At 42.0% G+C, this 21244-nt stretch overlaps 1 protein-coding gene across 6 annotated transcripts in view; it reads left to right on the top strand.

The window, feature by feature from the left end:
- The window catches only part of si:dkey-151g10.3 (serine/threonine-protein kinase WNK3), a 40885-nt gene that overhangs the window by 7598 nt on the left and 12043 nt on the right, over positions 1-21244 (top strand). For all 6 annotated transcript variants that reach the window (XM_036007879.1, XM_031283979.2, XM_036007878.1 and 3 more), the window contains exons 2-12: positions 543-1753; positions 11561-11733; positions 14435-14655; positions 15132-15289; positions 15474-15562; positions 15690-15909; positions 16167-16482; positions 16599-16717; positions 16827-16976; positions 17542-20898; positions 21168-21211. In XM_036007879.1, the coding sequence (XP_035863772.1) occupies positions 1019-1753; positions 11561-11733; positions 14435-14655; positions 15132-15289; positions 15474-15562; positions 15690-15909; positions 16167-16482; positions 16599-16717; positions 16827-16976; positions 17542-20898; positions 21168-21211 (5582 nt within the window). In that variant the 5' untranslated portion in view covers positions 543-1018. The remainder of the gene's footprint in view (positions 1-542; positions 1754-11560; positions 11734-14434; positions 14656-15131; positions 15290-15473; positions 15563-15689; positions 15910-16166; positions 16483-16598; positions 16718-16826; positions 16977-17541; positions 20899-21167; positions 21212-21244) is intronic.

Here is a 21244-nt window from a genome sequence, read left to right as displayed (position 1 = left end):
ATTATGGAAATCTTCAAATCTACTCACATTAGGTTTCCTTGAATGTTTGCAGCATTTTGCTACATTGTGAGCTTAATGGTTTAAAATGCATTAGCAGACGTTTTACAGGCAATCAACACTTCACATTCTCAAGGGAAATACAGTGTCTCTTTGCAAGTATTAGCAGTGGTTGGCATTACAAGAAAGAGCGTTGAATGATTCCCACCTCTTCTTTTTAGTAAAATGTTCAGCATTTTATATCCAATCCTATCCAGTTCACACATACTTTTACACAGACTTACTGGGCAACTCTGACAGTCAATTTCCTTACAAAGCTGCTGTGAGGATTTTCTGTAACGTTACTTCTTTGATCTTCTTGGGTCCGTTTCGTCCCTCTGAAGTAAAGGGGACCCTCTGACTTTCCTACTTAAATGTATCTCATCAAATACTAACAGTATCACACTTGTATTCTTCGTAAGAGAATTAAATATGGCAACAACTTCACAATAATTCCCTCTCAGGCTGTCTGAATATTAATGCGATGTTTTGTTTTTGTCTTGCAGGTTTTACTTGAAGATATTCACACAACAGTTTGAAATGAAAACACTGCAGCTTTCCCAGCAGGGTTGAAAAAACTGGTTTAGTGTGTGTTCCTAAGAGCTGGGAGACGTGTGGTTTACTTTCATTAGTACTGCACCTAAGTGGAAATAAAGAGCATGTAGGACATGGTGAGGAGGAACGTGAGGACAGAAACTATTCTCTAACAGCTGTGTTCTAACCCTGCTGTGCTACTGTAAAGCATCTAATAAAAGGAGACAGGGAGGCAGACAGCGGAGGAAACGTGGGAGAGGGTCACCAGTTTGACCAAAGACGGCCTTCAGTCACCTGCAGCACTGGAAGAACAGCCTGACAGACTAGAAGGGGTGAGTGGGTGACCACAGAAAGAGAGAGAGACGGGGACTGACGGAGGAGCAAAGGTTTGGAGGAGGAGGAGGAGGAGGCGGGGGAGGTCGAGGTGTAGTGGGAAAGGCCGTTCCCCATGGCTACTGACCCAGGAGAGCCCACAGCCACCGAGGACTCCTCTGAGAAACCTGATGGACAGAGGGAGGAGGACACGGAGCAGGAGGGCAGGGCCAACCCACAGAGGGAGAGGACACACAGCACCTCCTCAGACTTTTCCTCCTCCCACACTCAGGAGAGGAAAGCGACAGGAGGAGAGGATGGAGGCGGAGGAGGAGGAGAAGGAGGAGGAAGAGGAGTAGGGGAAGCCAGCCAGGAGGGTAAGGAGAACCCAGTCAGACCGATTTCCTTCTCCACGCCCTGCTTACTAGTCGACACTGGCCAGAAACGACTGAGGAGGGAGAAGCGCTTCTTCAGGAAGAGTGTGGAGATTTGTGAGGAGGACAATGAGGTGGAGGTGCTCCCAGAGGCGCCCCACAGTGCCCCCCACCTGGAGCTGCGCTCAGACTCAGTCTTCACCAGCAGTGCCCAGCAGCAAGGGACTGCTTCATCCTGTGCTGCCATGGGCCATGATCCATCCTTCCCCAGCTCCAGCCAGGAGCCGGGCAAGGAGGTACCTTCCTCCGCACCCACCCAAAGGGGGAAGGAGAGGGACCGTGAGCAGGAGGAGGAGGCGGAGATGAAGGCTGTGGCCACCTCTCCTGGAGGCAGGTTCCTTAAGTTTGACATTGAACTGGGCAGAGGAGCCTTCAAGACTGTGTATAAAGGCCTGGACACAGAGACTTGGGTGGAGGTGGCTTGGTGTGAACTTCAGGTAAGACAAACTGTTATCCTTTCTTTTCACACCATGATGCCAAATATTCAAAATGTATAATGAAGAATTCTGTATTAGCAGGCACAATTAGCTGCAAGATAAAATAATCAGTGCACTTAAAGAATCCAGGATGTGTACACAGCCCTAAATAGAAATATTTTATATTGACAAATAATAATTCCAATAAGGTCGCTTTGGAGAACTTTCCGTCCAATTTTGTTCTTTTGAAGTGAATAGTATTAGATGTTTCACAGAGCTCTTCCTCCTGAAATCTGGAAATCTCAACACGTTATATCGATATTCATACTGCGAGACTGCAGTTCAGTGAAGACCAGGGTGAAAAGGAGGAGCATCGCTTGTAGTTAAGTGACAGCACACAGTGAAAGTAGATACTTTGCCTTTTCTGGGACTGTGATGAATAATATAATCATGGGCAGCGCTTCTTCTTGTTGTGATAGGGTATCCTTTTAGAAGCGGCATTTTCTTCATTAGCCTGAATTACACTAATTCAGTCATGACACTTATATATATATATATTATATTATATAATATTAATTTTAGGGATTGCATTAAAGTGCTCATATTATGCTTTTTGGCTTTATCCCTTTCTTTTATTGTGTTATATATCTTTTTTTGTGCATGTTATAGGTTTACAAAGTGAAAAAGCCCAAAGTCCACCCCAAAGGGACTTACCATCTTCCAGAGAAAACACTGTTCACAAACTGCTCCAGCATCGCACAGAAGTGCGATGCCTCACTCTGTAGCTAAAACAGAGAGCTCAACACACCAGGTGAAAAGAGGAGCTGCAGCAATGTGCAGTACAACAAAAATATGTGTTTTGAAAATGAAACCACATAAACATATTCTGGTACAACCTCTAAATACAATTATGAACCTGAAAATGAGCATAATATGAGCACTTTAATGTGTTTTAGGTTTAGTGCTTCAAATCAGGCAAGGGACTCCTCACAGCTCTTGAGAAAAAACATCTTGAGAGGTCAAGAAGGTGTATGTTCACTCTGCCTTGTTACATACTGGAAATTGCTTTTGGAAGAAGCTAATTGTGTCACTAATCATGCAGTCAGCATGAATCACAAGTTTTAAAGTGAGAAGGTATGTTCTTATTAGAAAGTGTATAGTCAAAATGGTGTTGCTAATTAGGCTAGTTTTAGCATGCCCGGGTATAGCGGAGGCTACAGTACACATGTCACAGCCTACTCTTGTATTGTATTATATAATGAGGTCTGAAATGGAAATAGTCATCGTGTGAATGGGAAACTCTGAATGGGGGTGCATTTTGTGAACACAGAGCAAATAGGAACATTGTAGCAAATGTACCACAAACATTACTGTAAGAAACCCTTTGTCATGCATTGGCATTGTAGTGGGAGGAAAATAATGAAAATGATAAATGTCTTATACCAGAGCACTGTCAAAGTCTTTACTGTAGCCAACCGGATTTATCATGCAGAGAAGTAATGGACAACATTGTTAGATGGTGTGAATTCAACATGTGGTGGGAGACAGACATGTGGAGGAGAGAAGAAATGCATCCCTCTGACTCTTGGTCCCACAATAGAGAGCAGTGTTATGGTAAGCCATCTGATTTGACTGCTGGCTTTGTGTGAGAAAAGTCAGTCATGTGTTTGGTTTGGAGCTAATTCCAAAACAAGAGCCTTGACTAATCCTTGAGATCAAGGTCTGTCTGTTGGACTGACAAGGAGCAGGCATGCTTCCATCACCTTTTCTGGTTTTACTCTAGTGAATTAGCTTCACATCAGCAGTTGGTCTCTGCGGCTTGATATATCATACTGCCATAGCTCCTGTTCAGTCCTACTTAAATACTTGATGTGTCCTTTTTTTCCAAGGGATCTGGCCAGCTTGCAAAGGTAGCCTATTTCACCTTGAATGATAATATTATCATTAATATATTTTGCCACCAGACAGCTAGGGCAATCTTTCATGACACCAGCAAAGACACCACACTATATTTTGCCTTGGCTCAGGAGTATGAGCACTTTTTTTTTTTTTTAAATTAAGAGACCGTACGCTTAAGCTGATTTACACACCCATATTGAATCTGCAATATCCAATTTTGTCTCCACATTTGCATTGGGTCAAAGTAAATCTCATGGAGAAAAACGACTTACTTTTACTGGTTGTCTGTTTACAAAGTATAAGGACATTATTACTAATAATGACAAATAATTACTGAGACAATTAGAATCACTCTATGCATATTAGGGGTGTGCAAAAAAATTTATTCACATTCGAATCGCGATTCAAGCTCTACCGATTCAAAATCGATTCATAGAATTCCAAAAATTGATTCATATTTTTTATTTTACTGTCTAATTTAAATTTATATTATAAACAGATAGGAAGACAGCCTTTTAGAGAAAAACAGACTGAGATTCAGACAGACACAGAGCAACAGCAAGGTGAATAAGGCAGAGTGTGAGAAAGAAAAGAGACACAGGAGGTGACCGTGAGTGGGAGAGAGAGAGAGAGAGAGAGAGAGAGGGGAAGACGACGAGCCAAGCAGAGGATTACCATGGCATGCCTCCCAGAGAGCAGTTGTGTAGCTAATGCTTAGTTACCGCATGCAGGGAGACACACGTGCACACACACACACACACACACACACACACACACACACACACACACATACATACAGACAGGACACCGTGGCCTGGTCACACGGCTGATCCAGTGCAACATTTTAGTCACTTAGGTGAGGTCACATCTATCCTATTTACCTCACCTTACCAAGCTTGCATTTAGCATTAGAGTGGACAATAGTGATCAGAATAGTAATGATTAGATATGATTGGCTTGCTGTGTTAATAATGTCAGACTTGATGTAAACATTAATTTGTGCTGCTGGTTACAAAGATGAGCAATCTTCAATAACACAGTACAGTGTGGATGATTAAGGATGATAATGAACAACAATATTATTGTCTATATTTGTATCTAAATGTGTTCATTGTGATAAAAGACAAAAAATTATATGGTTTGGTTTGGTTCCGAAACTGATATCGGATATCGGGCCGAATACTAAAAAACTAAAATAGCTGAATCGGGTATCGCTGACAATGAGACAGATCTACTCAATTCAATTCTGTTTTTATACTATATACATTATATACTGTAATTTGAATTCATTTGTAAGTTTTGACTAATTTGTTGCTGCAATTAAGTTTTACACTTCAATTGTAATTCAAATATTTTACCAAGTTGCTGGTGCACGATTTATTATTTTAATAATAGGCCTACATATCTATGTATTTATTTGTTACATTTTGTTTTAAAAAGTTAGAAAAACTATGTTTAAGTCAAGCCTGATGTTGCCTTATACATAAAAGAATGATCTCAGTCACTTCCACACAGTGAGGTGTCATGACATGGCTCAAAGGTATGACAAAATGTGGAGAACACACGTTTGCTCGATTAAATAAAATTTTATAAAATAAACAAAGTTAAACGTGCTATCAGTTTATCAGTAATGTGTGTAGTGTATGGATGTGTGAAGGTGTAGCAATGTTAGAATGCAAAAGTAACTCAACCAAAGTCCAAGCAACCTTGAGGAGGGAGAGAGAGAGTGACTGCCCAGGCACTCCTATTTATAGACATGTGAGCAATCAGTTCATCCAGGTGTCAATCATCAGTCCTTATAAGCCAATCCCAGCAACCAAAGGGACGTAATAGGTCTTGAGGCCTAGGAGCCGTCACAGAGGCATAAAGCTTATTAATTAAACACTGGTATCAGATCGGTACTCGGTATTAACCCAAATCCAGGTACTGGGGATTGGAAAAAGTCAGATTGGTGCATCCCTAGTTTGGTTTTAAGTCTACAAGTTGGCTCAAATCTTCAGACAACAGTCAATTTCAATTACAATCTAAGGTCCCAGTAATCAAAAAGCATGCACAGAAGAATGTATCATAATGCATAAACAGTCTGTTCAATGTTACCAATTTGAGGGAACTGGATGGGATAGGATGATAAACAGCCTGTACATGACGAGCCAAAGCACTATTTAATGCCATCTCCACTATCCTGTGAGACTGCAGCCTGATAGCACCTAGCTTCTCATCTCCTGTGTCCACAAAGAGAGGGAAGCCAGGGGATTATCTGTCCAAATGCAGTTTGAAAGAGTGTGTAATTAAAGTTCACAGTGCGGACACCATCTCTCTTCTTTCCTTTCTCTTTCCCTGGGAATTCCACGCCTAAGATGGCAGAACTATATATTTCCCTTGCTACTGCCTCCGTCGTATATTTAGCCATTGTTCACCCTCATTGGATGTTTTTGTATGTGTCTTGTACCAACATGTAACATTTATTTGTGCAAGCTGTTGCTCTCTGTCTGTCTGTGTCAACAGATGCCACTGTATGTGTCTGCCTGTCACCCTCTCTCTCTCTCTCTCTTTCTCTTCCTCTCTCACCCTCCCTCCCTCCTTCTCTCCCTCCATCACTTTTTGTCTGTGTGAGTGAGCATGCAGAGTGATCCAGGGAGTTAATTACAGTGGGTGCCTGTAAGGCTGGAACAAAAACCCTGCACAGACAGCATAACTCGGGCGGCAGAAACCAGACTGGTTCAACCCAGTCGTCCCATACTGGTCCAGCTCAGTTCAACTCAGCCACACTCACAGGGCTACAAACACAAGAGCAGCAGTCAAGTCTACAGTACTGAAGCTTGCCATGATGATGATTACCACCATAAATATTTGATTTAACATGTATTGTCATGGAGCCTTTTGGATTTATGTCTGCAGATAAATGCCAGCTTATAAGGTTGCCTGCTACAATCGGCGTGCCATGTTTCTTAGTAAAAAGGCTCATCCTTATTAAGGCCATTAGAGCACTTGGAAACGGTTAAGGATTATATCAACATTAGAGTTCAGTGTGCAGCCCTTGTGAAACAAAGTCTAGACCCCTTGTTCACCTATATACAGTTGAGACCCCAGTTTGGTGATTACACAATGATAATTGATGTAGTTTCTGGTCATAATTCTTTGGCTCATTGTAACAAATAGCAGCAGCAAAAGGGAGTAGTTGGAGATAAGCTTGGTTGTTTCCGATTAAAAGACTACTTGGGTTAAATCAGGTAAAGCATAGACAGACTATTGATGGGTGACTAAAATTAGGAGAGGTGGGATTAAATGGACCACAGCTGAACTCACTAGACCCAAATGGAATCGATTCAACCAAACTCACCAGATGCATGCTCAACTAGGGCACATGCAAGTGTCCCGCGGGCTGAATCCACATTACCTAAGCGACAATAAAGATTCAATTGCTATTGAATGTTTAAAAAAATACCACATAACACTGGCATTAACTGTATGACCTAATTAATACATCTGAAGCACTTATGATCAAATTATTATGACGTGATTATTATCTAAGGCGTATGCCACACAAGGGAAGAACTCTGAGTCAGATTTTAAGATTAAGTTGTAAGGAAGCATTGATGTCCATTAATAAACTGTTGCACACCTTTTTATATAAGGAGCTGAATTGAGTACATATACTGTAGATGAAGACCTCCTGTTAAAAAGTGGTCACCTAAAAAGAAATGACTAGTGCAGTGCATTGGCTAAAGGCATCTATTAATGTTAGTGAACTTGGTCCACTGGCCTCGGGTTCTAATCTGGCGTGTGGGCCAACCCTTTTCCAGCAATCTATCTTGGTAGTCTGAGCTGTTGTAGTTTACAGTAATCCAATCCTTTCCACCCGCCACCTTGATTTTTGACATGCTTTTTCCCACACTGCAGGGCCACACACACCACATACACCCTCATAAATGTACAAATATCTAGATACAGCAAAACTAATGCTCTCCTATGTGTTGATCGTGCCCTAAACCAGCTCTTATTTATCCCACCGTAGCTGAGGCACACTCCTCCTTCAGACGAGAATGTAACCAGGGAAGCCAGTTAATCTTCAGTCTGTATGATATCTGATACTCATGCAGTTTTTGCCAAAATAGATGTTTTAGGGCTCACATGCTTTGGCATTCATGACCCCAGCTCTTACCACCTACCCAATGTGCCTTGTAAGCCATATCCTGTCTATTTCCCTCTGTGTTTTATGAGGCTACTTAACCTACAGTTTGACTTTCTGCTCTACCACATGTCTGAGCTAAAAAAATCTCATGGTGCATAACCAGGTCTTACTCCGTTTACCCTGCCACGGAGGTGCCTTGTGACAACAATATTACATGACTAAACTGACCATGCAGGTGTGGACAAAATAACAAACACCCAAAATATAATCTTATTAATTACAATTACCCTGTAGTAAATACTAGAGTACATTTCTGAAACTTCTATTGTTCTATATTTGTTGAGAGACTGTATCGAAGGGGTGTTCCTGTATTGTAAGGGTTTCCTGATTTTGTAAAGTGATTGTGATAGTTTGTCCTCTAAATGTGGCCAAAATAAGAGCAGAAGCAGAAATCAATACAGCAATACAACAAACTACAGCAATAAACTGCCATAGAGCTGAATCAACATGACACAATCTCAAAATAAATTGAACATCATAATCTTCTTGGATTGCATCATATTTTCTGGTGTTCTTGTTCATTTCAGAATCAATAACATGTAAGCCATGAAAAACCTTGTGCAGGCTACCTTTTTTAAGTTTCTTGGACTATGGTGATTTTGTCTTTGTCTATTCTGCCTATGGTACACTCCACCTTTTAGATTCTGTGTACCACAGAACTACGATGGTTCCCATACTCATCATTGTACACTTTAGGATTTAGTAGACTGATCGTCACTAAGTCTACATAGACAACTTAATTTGTATATTTTTGTAAACAAGGCCATGCTGGGTAAACTCCCCTCATATGTAATCTCCAGACAGAGACCTCCAGCAGTCTTCAGCTTTGTTCCACCAGGTGGATTCCTTACCATGTTTCAAGGGTTTGCACCCTTAATAATAATGATTGATTAGTGATTCTTATTGTGATGATTACTATGTGCCTAAAGCTAGAGTATTCATACAGTTGCAGAAATGGCGAACAACCAGGCTGATTTAGAGGAAGAAAGACATGACTAGTCACCATAGGGCAGTGTCATGGAAACCTGAGCTGTCCTTTCTCTCCCTTACTTTCTGCCTACTTGTTTCTCTATTGCTTTCTCATTTCCATTTATCTGAGGCCTCCTATCAGCAGTAATTGTATTTGGGTGTGTTTAGCAGTTTTGGCAATGGAAATAGAGTTGTGACATATTAATGAAACACTTCTTTTCTAGAGATGTTTTTGATGTTGTGCCTCTCTTTGGGTGCGTGTGGGTGGCTGAGTGTCTAGACACAATCTCACCAACTGAACTCTCTGTGACCTCTGCTGACTGTCTGATGCGACACTCAGTGGGAGACACGATAGATGCTGAGGAGGCAACAGACAGGGACACACAGGCAAGCACTCTGTCTCTCACTGTGCCACACAGTTAGGCAGAGTTATGCTCTGACTGAGTAGGGAGACAGAGGACAGAGGCACCCAAACGCAGACAGTTCTCACTGACAAAATAAAGAACACAACAAAAACACATTTGTAAAGGTGAAGTAGAGACAGGCAGTAGTGAGACATAAGCATGGTTATATACACCTGCACACAGTCAGGTACACACACATACAGTAATTGCATGTGTAATTAGTATGCATGCACATAGTAACTTGAGGTAGTTGGTGTTGAAGGAATGAAAACATGAGGGCAGACCTAAGCTGGGTAACTTGTTCTTAGCCAAAATAGTGCTATGAGGAGCAGCCTTTTTGTTGATGCTACTTCCCTGTTGAGAGGGGTGGAGCCATTGCCTCCACCAGTAGGTCCAGAAAAGGACACTGAACCAGTATAGACACAGTGCATGCTAGAAAAAAAAAAGGATAGATCGACGTAGGGACAGAGAAACTGCATTACATGAAAATCTGTTTATTTGCATCCAATCATTTGGAGTACACCACCTCCCTTTGGGGGGAGCTTTGTGTAAAGCAAAAAGCTCAACATCAATGGAATCGATCAGTGGAAAAGCCAATGTTATGATGACTTCCATTTATAGTTAGGTCTGTTTGTGACCCGACAATAGCTGCCATCCGACTCCGTCGCTGATATCAAGTCAGACACACTGTTTTGTTTTTTCTTATATTTTTCTTTTACATAAATGGTTAAAGGTTGCTTGTTGTTAAAAACAAACACGTGGCAATGAACTCTTTAAATGTGCTTTCTATTCAAACTTTTCAGTACCATCGAAAACAAAAAGCCCTCATAGGTTACAAGGTCAACAAAGGTCAAAAGACCACAGACCTGAAATGCTTTGTTATTTGTACACATGGAGACAACGGCAGTTGCTTGTGATGAGTCTAAAAATACACACTGACTTAGTGGGGACAGGATCTTCTCCACTGTAAAATGCTTTGATTGTGAGCATTGTGTTTGATTATTCAAGACAGCATTTTTCCATCTCCGTAACAACTGCAAAAATTCGACCCATCTTATCATTTTGTGATGTTGAAACTGTAATCCATGTATTTGTGTCTTCCCGACTTCTACTGCAATGCCCTTTTTTCTGGTCTTCCAAATTGTGCCAGTAGAGGCCTTCAACTTGCTCAGAACACTGCAGCCAGAATCCTGACAAAAACTCGAAAATATGATCACATAACACCTGTTCTGGCCTCTCTTCACTGGCTCCCAGTGCAAGCTAGAGCTAATTTAAGGTTCTTCTTTTAATGTATAAGGCCCTGCATGGACTGGCACCACCTTATTTATCTGAGCTTATTACACCATATACACCGGAACACTCTCTCCGCTCCCTTGATGCTAGTCTCCTGGTCATTCCCCTAGTAAACAAAAAAAATCAGTTGGTTATAGAGCATTCTCCTACCGTGTCCCTCATCTTTGGAATGGCCTCCCACTACATGTTAAAGAAGCTCACTCAGTTGACATTTTTAAATCTAGATTGAAAACCCACCTCTACTCATTATGCTACAGCCAACCATAACACACCATTCTTTCTGCGTCCTTCACAAACTAACCTTTTTCACTTATTCTCTTATGTTGCTGGTTTTATATTGTTTATTATTACTGCTTTAATGCTGTTCAATTGTTTTGTTGCTGTCTGTTATTTCTGTTCCTTTAATTGTAAAGTGCACTGAGATGGTGTTTAATGGTGATTTAACACTTTAAATAAAATTTGATTGATTGATTCAATATTATCACTATCACTATTATCACTTGAATATTCATAATTTTGTATTGACTTGATAATATATATGTGGCGTAAATACGTTTTTTTGTCTGAATACAGCAGATTAAATGAATTAAAGAGAGCACTGAGGGTAAGAAAACAGAAGAATACACAAGAAATACAAGATATTCATTACATTCTTTTCTCTAGTGTTTAGGGATAAGTCAATGGCTGTGTCATGTTCCTGTGGGATGCTGGCCATGCCAGTGAATTAAATTTTTGCCACATCCATTCTGGCCGCCGTACTAGTGATGTTTGGCAGATGCAGTAGAAATGTGTTTTATTAAGCCAATACTTGGGTGTTGTCGCACCACTGCTGCAACTCTGTATTGCTAGCACCATCTAGTGGCAGTAGGTGGTAGTGCACAGCCTCATGATGTTTTGTGGCATGGACAGAATCGCGTGGCAGCATTCTTGTACAGCTTATGGACATAAATGAAGCACTGTTTGTAGTAATAGAATTGCCCGCCAGTGTATAGGAAACAATGTCTGTAAAGCTCTGTGGAAGCAAATGTTCACATTCATGCCATATCATTTGGTGTGTACCTCTCACTTCAGGATCGCAAGCTGACCAAGGCGGAGCAGCAACGCTTCAAGGAGGAGGCAGAGATGCTGAAGGGGCTCCAACACCCCAACATCGTCCGCTTCTATGATTCCTGGGAGTCTGTGCTCCGCGGCAAGAAGTGCATTGTCCTGGTCACTGAACTCATGACTTCAGGAACACTTAAAACGTAAGCACAACTTCCAAATATCTAATATTCTTCACTTAATGACAGCTCACTATTATTGTGTCATTTAGTTTTGTCGTTTTTTCATTTGCATAAAAAATAATCTTTTAGCCAAAGTCTCTGATTAGCATAAAATAATAAAATCCTCTAATCCTAGTACACCTGTTCTGTATTTCTTGGTGGTGTCATGACACCCAGTAGAGTAAATGTCACCCACAAGTGTATAGTATAGTAATAATGCACTAAAATTACCAAAAGAAACAAAGCTGATATACAGTATACATCATCATTTACATGTCTTTGAAAGGTCTAGAAAATGTAAAGGAGGTTCTCTGACTGATGCCATCTGTAACGGTGTTCATTTTAGCTACAGTGCAAACCAATAGCTGTAAGCCTGCCTTCATTGTAAGCAAATAACAACATATGGCTCAATTGTTCAGTAAATATTTGGCAGTGCTGCTCAGTCTTCTCCCAAAAAATAAAATTTTCTTTTCTTTTTAGTAAGTTGTACTTTACATATTTCGAAGAACCAACTTTTTAAAAAAAAAAATGTATTAACCTTTATTTTACCAGGAAATAATCCCATTGAGATTCAGAATCTCTTTCAAGGGAGTCCTGGCCGAGACAGCAGTATAATAGTTCCATATTTAAAATATACAGTAAAAAAACAGACAACATAAAACAGAAAAAGACAGTTGGCAATTTAACGTCATCTCAGCATAATCACCAGCAGCGCCCAGTAACACTGTGTCATTGTTGGTAGGTAGTCTAATTTAAGATGATTCTGCAATTTATACCAGGATGAGGGTGCAAAAACTTTAAAGGAACTTTCACTGAAGACAGTTCGCGTTCGGGGAATGTCATACATGATTTGTCCATATGAACAAAGATTACATTTCCTGGTAGTGACTTTAGGAGTCAGGAGAGAACATATGTATGTTTACACAGTATGGCCTTAAAAAGAAAAATATACCAATGATCCAACCTGCAATTGTGCAAAGAAGGCCAACCAACACTCTCATACAAGCTACAGTGATGAGTACGAAAACTAGAATTAGTTACAAATCTTAGTGCTGCATGGTATACTGAGTCCAGCATTTTCAGAGAAGATTGATTTGCATGCATGTATAAAATATCACCATAATCCAACATTGACAGAAATGTTGCTTGTATAAGTGTTTTTCACGAACTAAAAGAGAAACCCCCTTTGTTTCTATAATAGAAACCCAACTTTACTCTAAGTTTTTCTGTTGGAGACTCTATATGCTGCTTGAAGGACAAACTTTCTTCTAAGAAGAAACCAAGATATTTATAGACTGATACTCGTTCAATTACTTTCTCATCTAGTGTAACAATCTGACAAGCATCGTCTGTGTTCCTCGATTTAGAGAAGCACATCAATTTAGTTTTGTCAGAGTTTAGTACAAGTCTCAAGTTATGGAGATTCTTCTGAATAATGTTAAAAGCAGATTGCATGTCTTCTGAGGCCCTTGTTAAGGATGAAGCAGAACACTACAAAATGGTGTCATCTGCATAAAAATGACACTTTGCTTTTGTTACATTCTGACACAAGTCATTTATATAAATAGTAAATAAAATGGGACCCAGAATGGACCCCTGGGGGACACCATTTTGTATAAGTAATGAGTTTGAGGACACACCATCAACCTGAACACTTTGTGTTCGGCCACTCAAGTAGTTGCCAAACCATTTGACAGCTTTTGATGACATTCCAATATCTACCAATCTCTGAGACAGGACAGAGTGGTCAACTGTGTCAAACGCCTTTGACAGATCTAAAAACAGCGCAGCACAATATTCTTTAGAATCAATAGCACTTATTAAATCTTTTAACACTTTCATAGTGGCAGTGACAGTGCTGTGTTTTTTATGAAAACCCGACTGCAAATCATTTAAAATGTTTTTTGTTGCTAAATAATCTTTCAACTGGTCACTTATAAGCCTTTCTAAAACCTTGGCTAAAACAGATAGCTTAGATATTGGCCTATAATTATTTGGATTTGATCGGTCACCACCCTTTAATAAAGGAGTGACATATGCTGACTTCCATACACTAGGTATTAATCCAGTTTCAATAGTCAGGTTGAAAATGTGAGTCAAGGGTTCTGCGATATGTTCAGCAGCAATATTTAAAAAGTATGGATCCAACCCATCAGGACCAGAGGATTTCTTAGTGTTTAACCTTATAAGAGCATCATATACCTCCTGTGTTGCAATAGGAACAAGATCAAAATCGAAAGGTACATTTTCCCTAGACAAAGAGTAATCCTCTTATCTCATCTGTTGTTGTGTTGCATGCTCAAACAACAACCCAGAAGATATAAAGTGCTGGTTTAGGGAATCTAGCGTATTTTTCTTGCCTGTAATAATTTTATCATTCAACTTCAATGCATTTGGCAGCACAGTATCCCTTAATTAACTTAATATTAATGAACATAATAATAATAATTTACTTTATCTTTATGGGACAGAAAATGCATCTAATCAATCTAAATTCATTATATACAATATTCAGAGTGATTCAAGTGAAGTTGCATGCCCCATTATCATGATGCATTGCAATTCTATGGTATTGATGATACTGTTTTGTCTCTCATTGGGATCATATAGCTGTCTATCAGTGGCTGATTACAGAATGTTTTGAGTTTGACTACTCAACATCTTGTTTTGTCTTTCTCTGCAGTTACCTGAAACGCTTTAAGGTGATGAAACCCAAGGTCTTGAGGAGCTGGTGTCGGCAAATCCTGAAGGGGCTTCACTTCCTTCACACCAGGACTCCTCCAATAGTCCATCGGGACCTGAAGTGTGACAACATCTTCATAACAGGCCCCACAGGCTCGGTCAAGATAGGTGACCTGGGACTGGCCACTCTTATGCGGACCTCCTTTGCCAAGAGTGTCATAGGTAGGCTTCATAAGTAGATCAACTACTTCCAAGAACAATGCCAGGCATGTAGTAACTACATCAGCAAACTGAGCAAACTTAAAATATACTTTCTCTGCATTCAGCACTGGTCAGACTTTTACAGAGGATATCAGCTGCCTGGAGGTATAGATTTTTATTGACACAGTCACTTTAAAACCCATGTGGTCCACACTTAATGTAAACAGAGACCACTGATGAGATGTTGGCTCTGTGTGCCAACTTGATCAATGCACTGTGAGTACCATTTAGCTCAATAAAGTTTAACTCAGGAAGCAAGAGCAATCGCCAGGAAGATTGTTATCAGAGTTTCCCTTCGTTCGTTGACTTTGTGGCACCAGTGCTTTGCAGACATTGTTATGTGACAGTAAATACAGATTTTAAACCCTGATAGCCATGACATAGTATTTAGCTGTTCTGCTTGTAATTGACTGCGAACCACCATCTGGTCTTAACAGGAACCCCAGAGTTTATGGCTCCAGAGATGTATGAGGAGCACTATGATGAGTCTGTCGATGTCTACGCCTTCGGGATGTGCATGCTGGAGATGGCCACTTCAGAATACCCCTACTCTGAGTGCCAAAATGCTGCTCAGATCTATCGCAAAGTCACAAGTGTGAGTCTCTTTGACTGCATATAAACTCAGCACATTTGAGGTGATGACGTGTAATTTGAATTCTTTAGTAGTCTATTTAAATGTGACCCCAACTAAATGTCTTCAATGATTATATACAGTATCCCAGAACCTAATGCTATAATTTTCTGTTAATTAATTTTCAATGTTTCCAATATTTCTGCAGGGTATAAAGCCAGCCAGCTTTGATAAAGTGAATGATCCAGAGATCAAAGAGATCATTGAATGCTGCATTCGTCAGAACAAGAGCCAGAGGTAAGCAGGTTTACTTTCATAACATGACATACTACACTGTCTCATGCAGAATTCCTGATCAGGATTATAAAACAAGCTGGTGCCGGTTTCACCATCCCTGGTCTTTTTGTTGCCTCTCCCTTGACAGACTCTCCATCCGAGACCTCCTGAACCATGCATTCTTTGGGGAGGACACAGGGGTCCGGGTGGAGCTGGCAGAGGAGGACACAGGCACCCAGGACTGTCTGGCTCTCCGGATTTGGGTTGAAGATCCCAAGAAGCTAAAGGGGAAGCACAAAGACAACGAAGCCATCGAGTTCAGCTATGACCTGGAGAATGATAGCGCTGAGGAAGTGGCTCTAGAGATGGTGAGACACAGAAACAATTCATGCCTGACAAACAGGGTTCATGGGAGGGTCCGGTGTAGGATAGGGTAGACTGGGAAAAGGCTTTGATGCTTCAAAGCTTGCAGGAAGTTCAGGTGGGGGAAATCCTTCAGCTCATATATCAGTCATTTCAAGGTTCCTCCTTCTGACCTAAATTTCCATCAGCCTACTTCTTGTTATTAATAACTCACAGTTTCTCTCTCTCTCTCTCTCTCTCTCTCTCTCTCTCTCTCTCTCAGGTAAAGTCAGGATTCTTCCATGAGAGTGATGCCAAGGTGGTGGGAAAATCCATCCGGGACCGAGTAAATCTGATCAAAAAGTCACGGGAGCGTCGACAGCAGCAGCTCCTCCAGCAGCAGCAGGGCTTCGAAGAAAGAAGAGACTCCACTCTCACCTCCTACACCTTATCTCATCCATCCTGCCCATCTTCACTGGGGCCAGGGCCAACTGGACAGACAGGAGGAGGAGGAGGAGGGCAGGAGTCTGAAGAGCCTGAGGTGGACCAGCATGTCCGACAGCAACACATTTTCAGTGGGACAAACCTTAGTTTGCCAGGTAAAATATGCACCTTCATGATGTACTTCATACGCCAATAGTTTATTAGAGAGGTACGCAATGAGTTAATTTGTTTTTACATTCCTTCTCCTTTTTAAAAATTGTCTTTAATTCAGAAGGTGAGAGCATTGGGTCTGCCAGCTGTGAATCCTATGCAAGTGGACAGAGCCAGGCGTACTCTCAGCAAGGGCAATCGTACACCCACTCCCAGACTGCTCTCCCCCCTATAGCATCTGTACGTCTATACGTTGTTTCCTTCTCGTTTATAAATCACACCAAACTGATTAATGAAATCATTGTATTGATAAATCACATTGTTCATTAACTGTGTTCTTGCATTACAGAGCACTGGCACATTGCCTATTGGTCATAGTTTTAGTATGTCCAGCATGTCCGTAGGCCAAAGTGGAGGGGGACCTGTTGGTCAGACATTTCTTCAGCCCATTACCATGGTTCCACAGGTATCACCAAGTCTCCCTCAACAATATTTTCAGGTGAAAATGGTGATGATACTAATTAGTATTAAAATGAAAGCCATATTTACACTGTGGCTACAACATTTAACATTATTGTTAATGTAAGTAAAGCTATAGTTCCACTACTCTATCACATGTTGGGTTCTTTTCCCTTAAATAACTATTTACCCAACCATAAATCATCCTAATAATCCTCTGCTACTGTGTGCTGTACAGGGTTTTCCCCAGGAGATTTTTAGCGCAGGTGGTAAGATGTAATGGTCTAATAGCCTCTCTAATTAAATGTACTGTATAGCCTTGCTGTGTGAAATAGTGCTTCTGCTCTTTTTACCTAAAGGTTAATGTTTCACTTCATTAAAGTGTATTGTATTGTATTTACTTTTTATAAATGTAGCTGTGCAGTCTGTATTTCAGGTAAGGCAGCCCACCTCCGCTATAAAACACTGTGGAAAACCCTGTTGTATAAAATTAATTGTGTTGATAATTGATGCTCCTTGCCAGCGCTTATTCTTACCACATTTTTCCACTTTCTTTTTCCTCTTCTTTCAACACCAATCATCATTCTGTCATTATCACTGAGTAGTCACAAACATTCTCATCAGATGCCACTCCCCATGGGTCATTGGCCCCCTCACAGTCATACATACCCCCTGTTTCACTACAAGCACCCATTAATGTTCTCAATACATCCATGTCAGTCAGGGATCCTGCTGGACTAGAGGGGAGCATTGTGCCCCTCGCTCAGGAGACCCAACCCCCTGCCACTCCCATGCAGCTCACTGACATCATTCCCCAGCCAGCACCCCAGCAAACACAGCCTGTCATGATCCCTCAGCAGACTATTGTCCAACAACAACAGATAGGGATGGATCCCCAGACCTCCACCTTTCAGCAGCAGCCGCAACAGCAAATGGAGGCCCAGGCCACTCAGCTCGAACAACCAGTTAGTGCCACTATGCCACCAACGGAACATCATCCACAGAGTCTTTCAGCTATTGCTGTCCAGAAACATCAACTTGAGCCTCAGCAGCAGATCTATGTACAGCAGCCTGTTCCTCCTGTCCACACAACTCCTCAGCAGCAAGTATTACCTACACAACCAGGTATGGAGCAGCGAGCTATGTCATTACCACAGCCAGGGGAGCAACCTCAGACTTACAAACAGCAACCAACAGGGGATCCTCGTGAACAGACCATGATACAACCACATCTGCAACAACAGTTTCAGCAAACTCTGTTACAACAGCAACAACTAATTGAGCAACATCATACGTACGTCCAGCAACAGCTTGATCAGCAGCAACAAAAAGCACTGCTTCAACAGCAGCAACAACAACAGGCCCAACTACAACAACATCAATTGGAGCAGCAGCAAGCACTTATACACAAGCAATTGTTGGATCAACAACAGCAGCAAGCTCTTATTCAACAGCAACAAGAGCAGCAGCAACAGCAAGGTCTTGTACAACAACAGCAACCACAACAAGCACTTTTACAACATCAGTTAGAGCAACAACAGCCTCCTTTACAGCAGCAGAGTCAGTTATATCAACAAATTGGAATACAAAAAGAACCAGAGAAGCTACAGCAAAGTGGACAACACCATCAACAAATTGTATTGCAGCAGCAACCCCAGCAGACGCAACAGCAAAAGGAACAATTGCAGCAGCAAGCCTTACTCCGACAAATGGAACAACAACAGCAACAAGCATTGATTCAACAGCATCTGCAACAGCAGGCTATTTTACAACACCATCAGCTACAACAGAAAGCTCAGCTAAAGCAACAGCAACATGAGCAGCAACAAGTGCAACTCAAACATCAGATAGAGCAGCAGCAGCAAGCTCTGTTGCAACAACAGTTCGAGCAACAGCGTCAGCAACAAGTCCTGTTACAACAACAACAAGCAGAGAGATTACAGCAACAGGCTCTGATACAGCAACAAATTCAAGAGCAGCAGCAGCAAGCAGCCATAATTCAACTTCAGCAAACTGAGAAGCAAGAGGCTGTCCCTATTCCACAAAGTAACAGTGAGCAGCAGATTCAGCAGCAACCAACTGATATACAGCATGTGTGTATCCCAAAACTAAACACTACTCCGTTCACACCTCATACCACTCTCACACAGCAGCAAGTGATGGAGCAAAAGCAGCAAGGAGCATTGATCCAGCAGCAGCAAGCATTTGTTGCCCAGACGCAGCATCACAGCTCTGTGATGGAACCTATTATCCCAGTTGGAGCTCCACCTGGCAATGAGGTGATTCAGCACCAAACTCAAATTGTCTCACAGGCCCAGGTCCCCATGGCCGTTCAGACTACACACATCCCTGTCCAGACATTAGCTGTTGTCCCAGCTCAAGTCCTTACACAGCAAGAACAAAGTGAGGCTCGTCCTCAGAACCAGGTCCCAGTCCAACTTATAGCCCAGTCCGCAGTCCAAGCAGCTCAGGCTATGATTGAGGCCCAAGGAACTCCTCCTGCGGCAGTGATCCAGGGACAGACTCACATCATCCAGACCCAGCAAATTCCTTTACAGACTAGTTACCCAGGACCTGCCACTCTCACACAGAGCCAGGTAACTGCTCAGCCATTGATCCAGACTCAGCCTCTGCACCTGACAATTGGTCAGTCCCAGGCACCACATGGTCAAGGCCCAACTGTGGACATTCAGATGATGGGCCAACAAAGCCTAGCTACTGTCCAGCCTCCAGCTGCAATTACCTCAATTCCAAGTCAGATCCAACATGAGAGTCTTGTTCAGCAAAATGCACAAATGCCAGGGCTCATGCAGCCCCAGCTCCAGCAACATACTCAAGGCCAGCCACCTAGTCACATGCATGCTCAGGCTACTGCTGGCCTTTTTCCCCCTCAGTATGTCCCTCAGCCTACCCACCAAGCCATGTCATCTGTACAACAGGATATAACTCATATTACACAACAGCAACAAGAGCCAGTACTGCAATATCAGCAGAGTATTCTGTCTCCTAGCTCCGCTGGAAATGTTGGAACTACAACAGAAAGTCTCAGTTCTGCAGTTGACCCTGCAAACTTTGTTGCCACTCCTCATCCTGTGCAGCAGACTGGGCAAGCCTATGGTCCAGGCCAAACAACACTACAGCCAGTTGTTCAGGCCCAGCAGCAGCCCCTAGGAGGCACTGCTGACCCTTCAGTTATTCAGTCTATCTCCCAGCCTCCTTTGCCTCAGTCTGCAGTGCAATACCAGCTACAGCTTTCTCAAGCGCAGCAACCACTTGCTCCACCTTCTCCGCAGGCCCAGTTATTGGCACAGCCCATCCCAACTCCCATCCAGCAACCACTTCCTATAAAGCAGGCTTTGATAGCCCTCAACGAGAGTCAGCTGCCCTCACAGTGCCCACCTGCTTCACATCTGGCGACCCATCCTTCTGCACAGATAGGCCCCAGTAATGTTGCAGAGCCTCAGTCTCAGAACAGGACTCTGCCCCTCTATAGTCATCTAGTGGCAGGCGCCCCTCCGTCTCCGCAGCACCAAGCCAAGCAGATGCTGCCAGCTCACACACAAACCAGCTTTCAGGTGCAAACACACTCCCAAATGCAGACACAGACACAACCTCATTCTCACACTCAGACATACATTGATACACCTATTACTGAACAGCCTGTTCAACCCCATGCTGTCTTTCCTGCACAACAAATGCCCCTCAGCCCCTCTCATATCTCATGTCCCCCAACATCACTACCATCTCTCCCATTCTTACTATCCCATCATCCTCCTGTTGCCCCTGTGCCAGAGCTGCCTACATCTCCACCAGAGGCCCAGGTAACCTTACCAAGGCAGGCTGACTTTATACCCACCTCCCCTCCGCCTGTCACTACTCTACAATTGCTTGAATCTAATGTCCCCAAACTGCCCCAAGCCTCGCTGCAAGACTGTGACCTTTCCCTGCTGGGCATTGTTCAGGTATAGAAGAATGAGCGTTTGCTTTATTAATTAAGACATAATTTGACTTTGCTGACATACTTGCAGAATGATTGAGAGTACTGCTATCTAATATTTAAAAACACTTTGACTTTGCCTTTTTGATTAAAACTAAATCTTAAAACATGAGTATATTCATAGTAAAAAAAATGTAAAATCCATTGTTACATTATAGCTTTACTTGCAGCTGACGTTGTTAATGTTTTTTTGTGCAATTGTTTCTTTGTGTCTGTATTCATGTTACTCTACAGGATGGTCCGTACCTGTCAAGTACAGAACATCATTCATCGTCAGGGTATGTCTGATATCATTACAGTCTGATGTTAGC

This window comes from Sander lucioperca, chromosome 12, assembly GCF_008315115.2.
Source record: "Sander lucioperca isolate FBNREF2018 chromosome 12, SLUC_FBN_1.2, whole genome shotgun sequence".
Taxonomy (NCBI): domain Eukaryota; kingdom Metazoa; phylum Chordata; class Actinopteri; order Perciformes; family Percidae; genus Sander; species Sander lucioperca.
The sequence above is the reverse complement of the archived record's forward strand: the minus strand, read 5'-3'. Positions and strand labels throughout refer to the sequence as shown.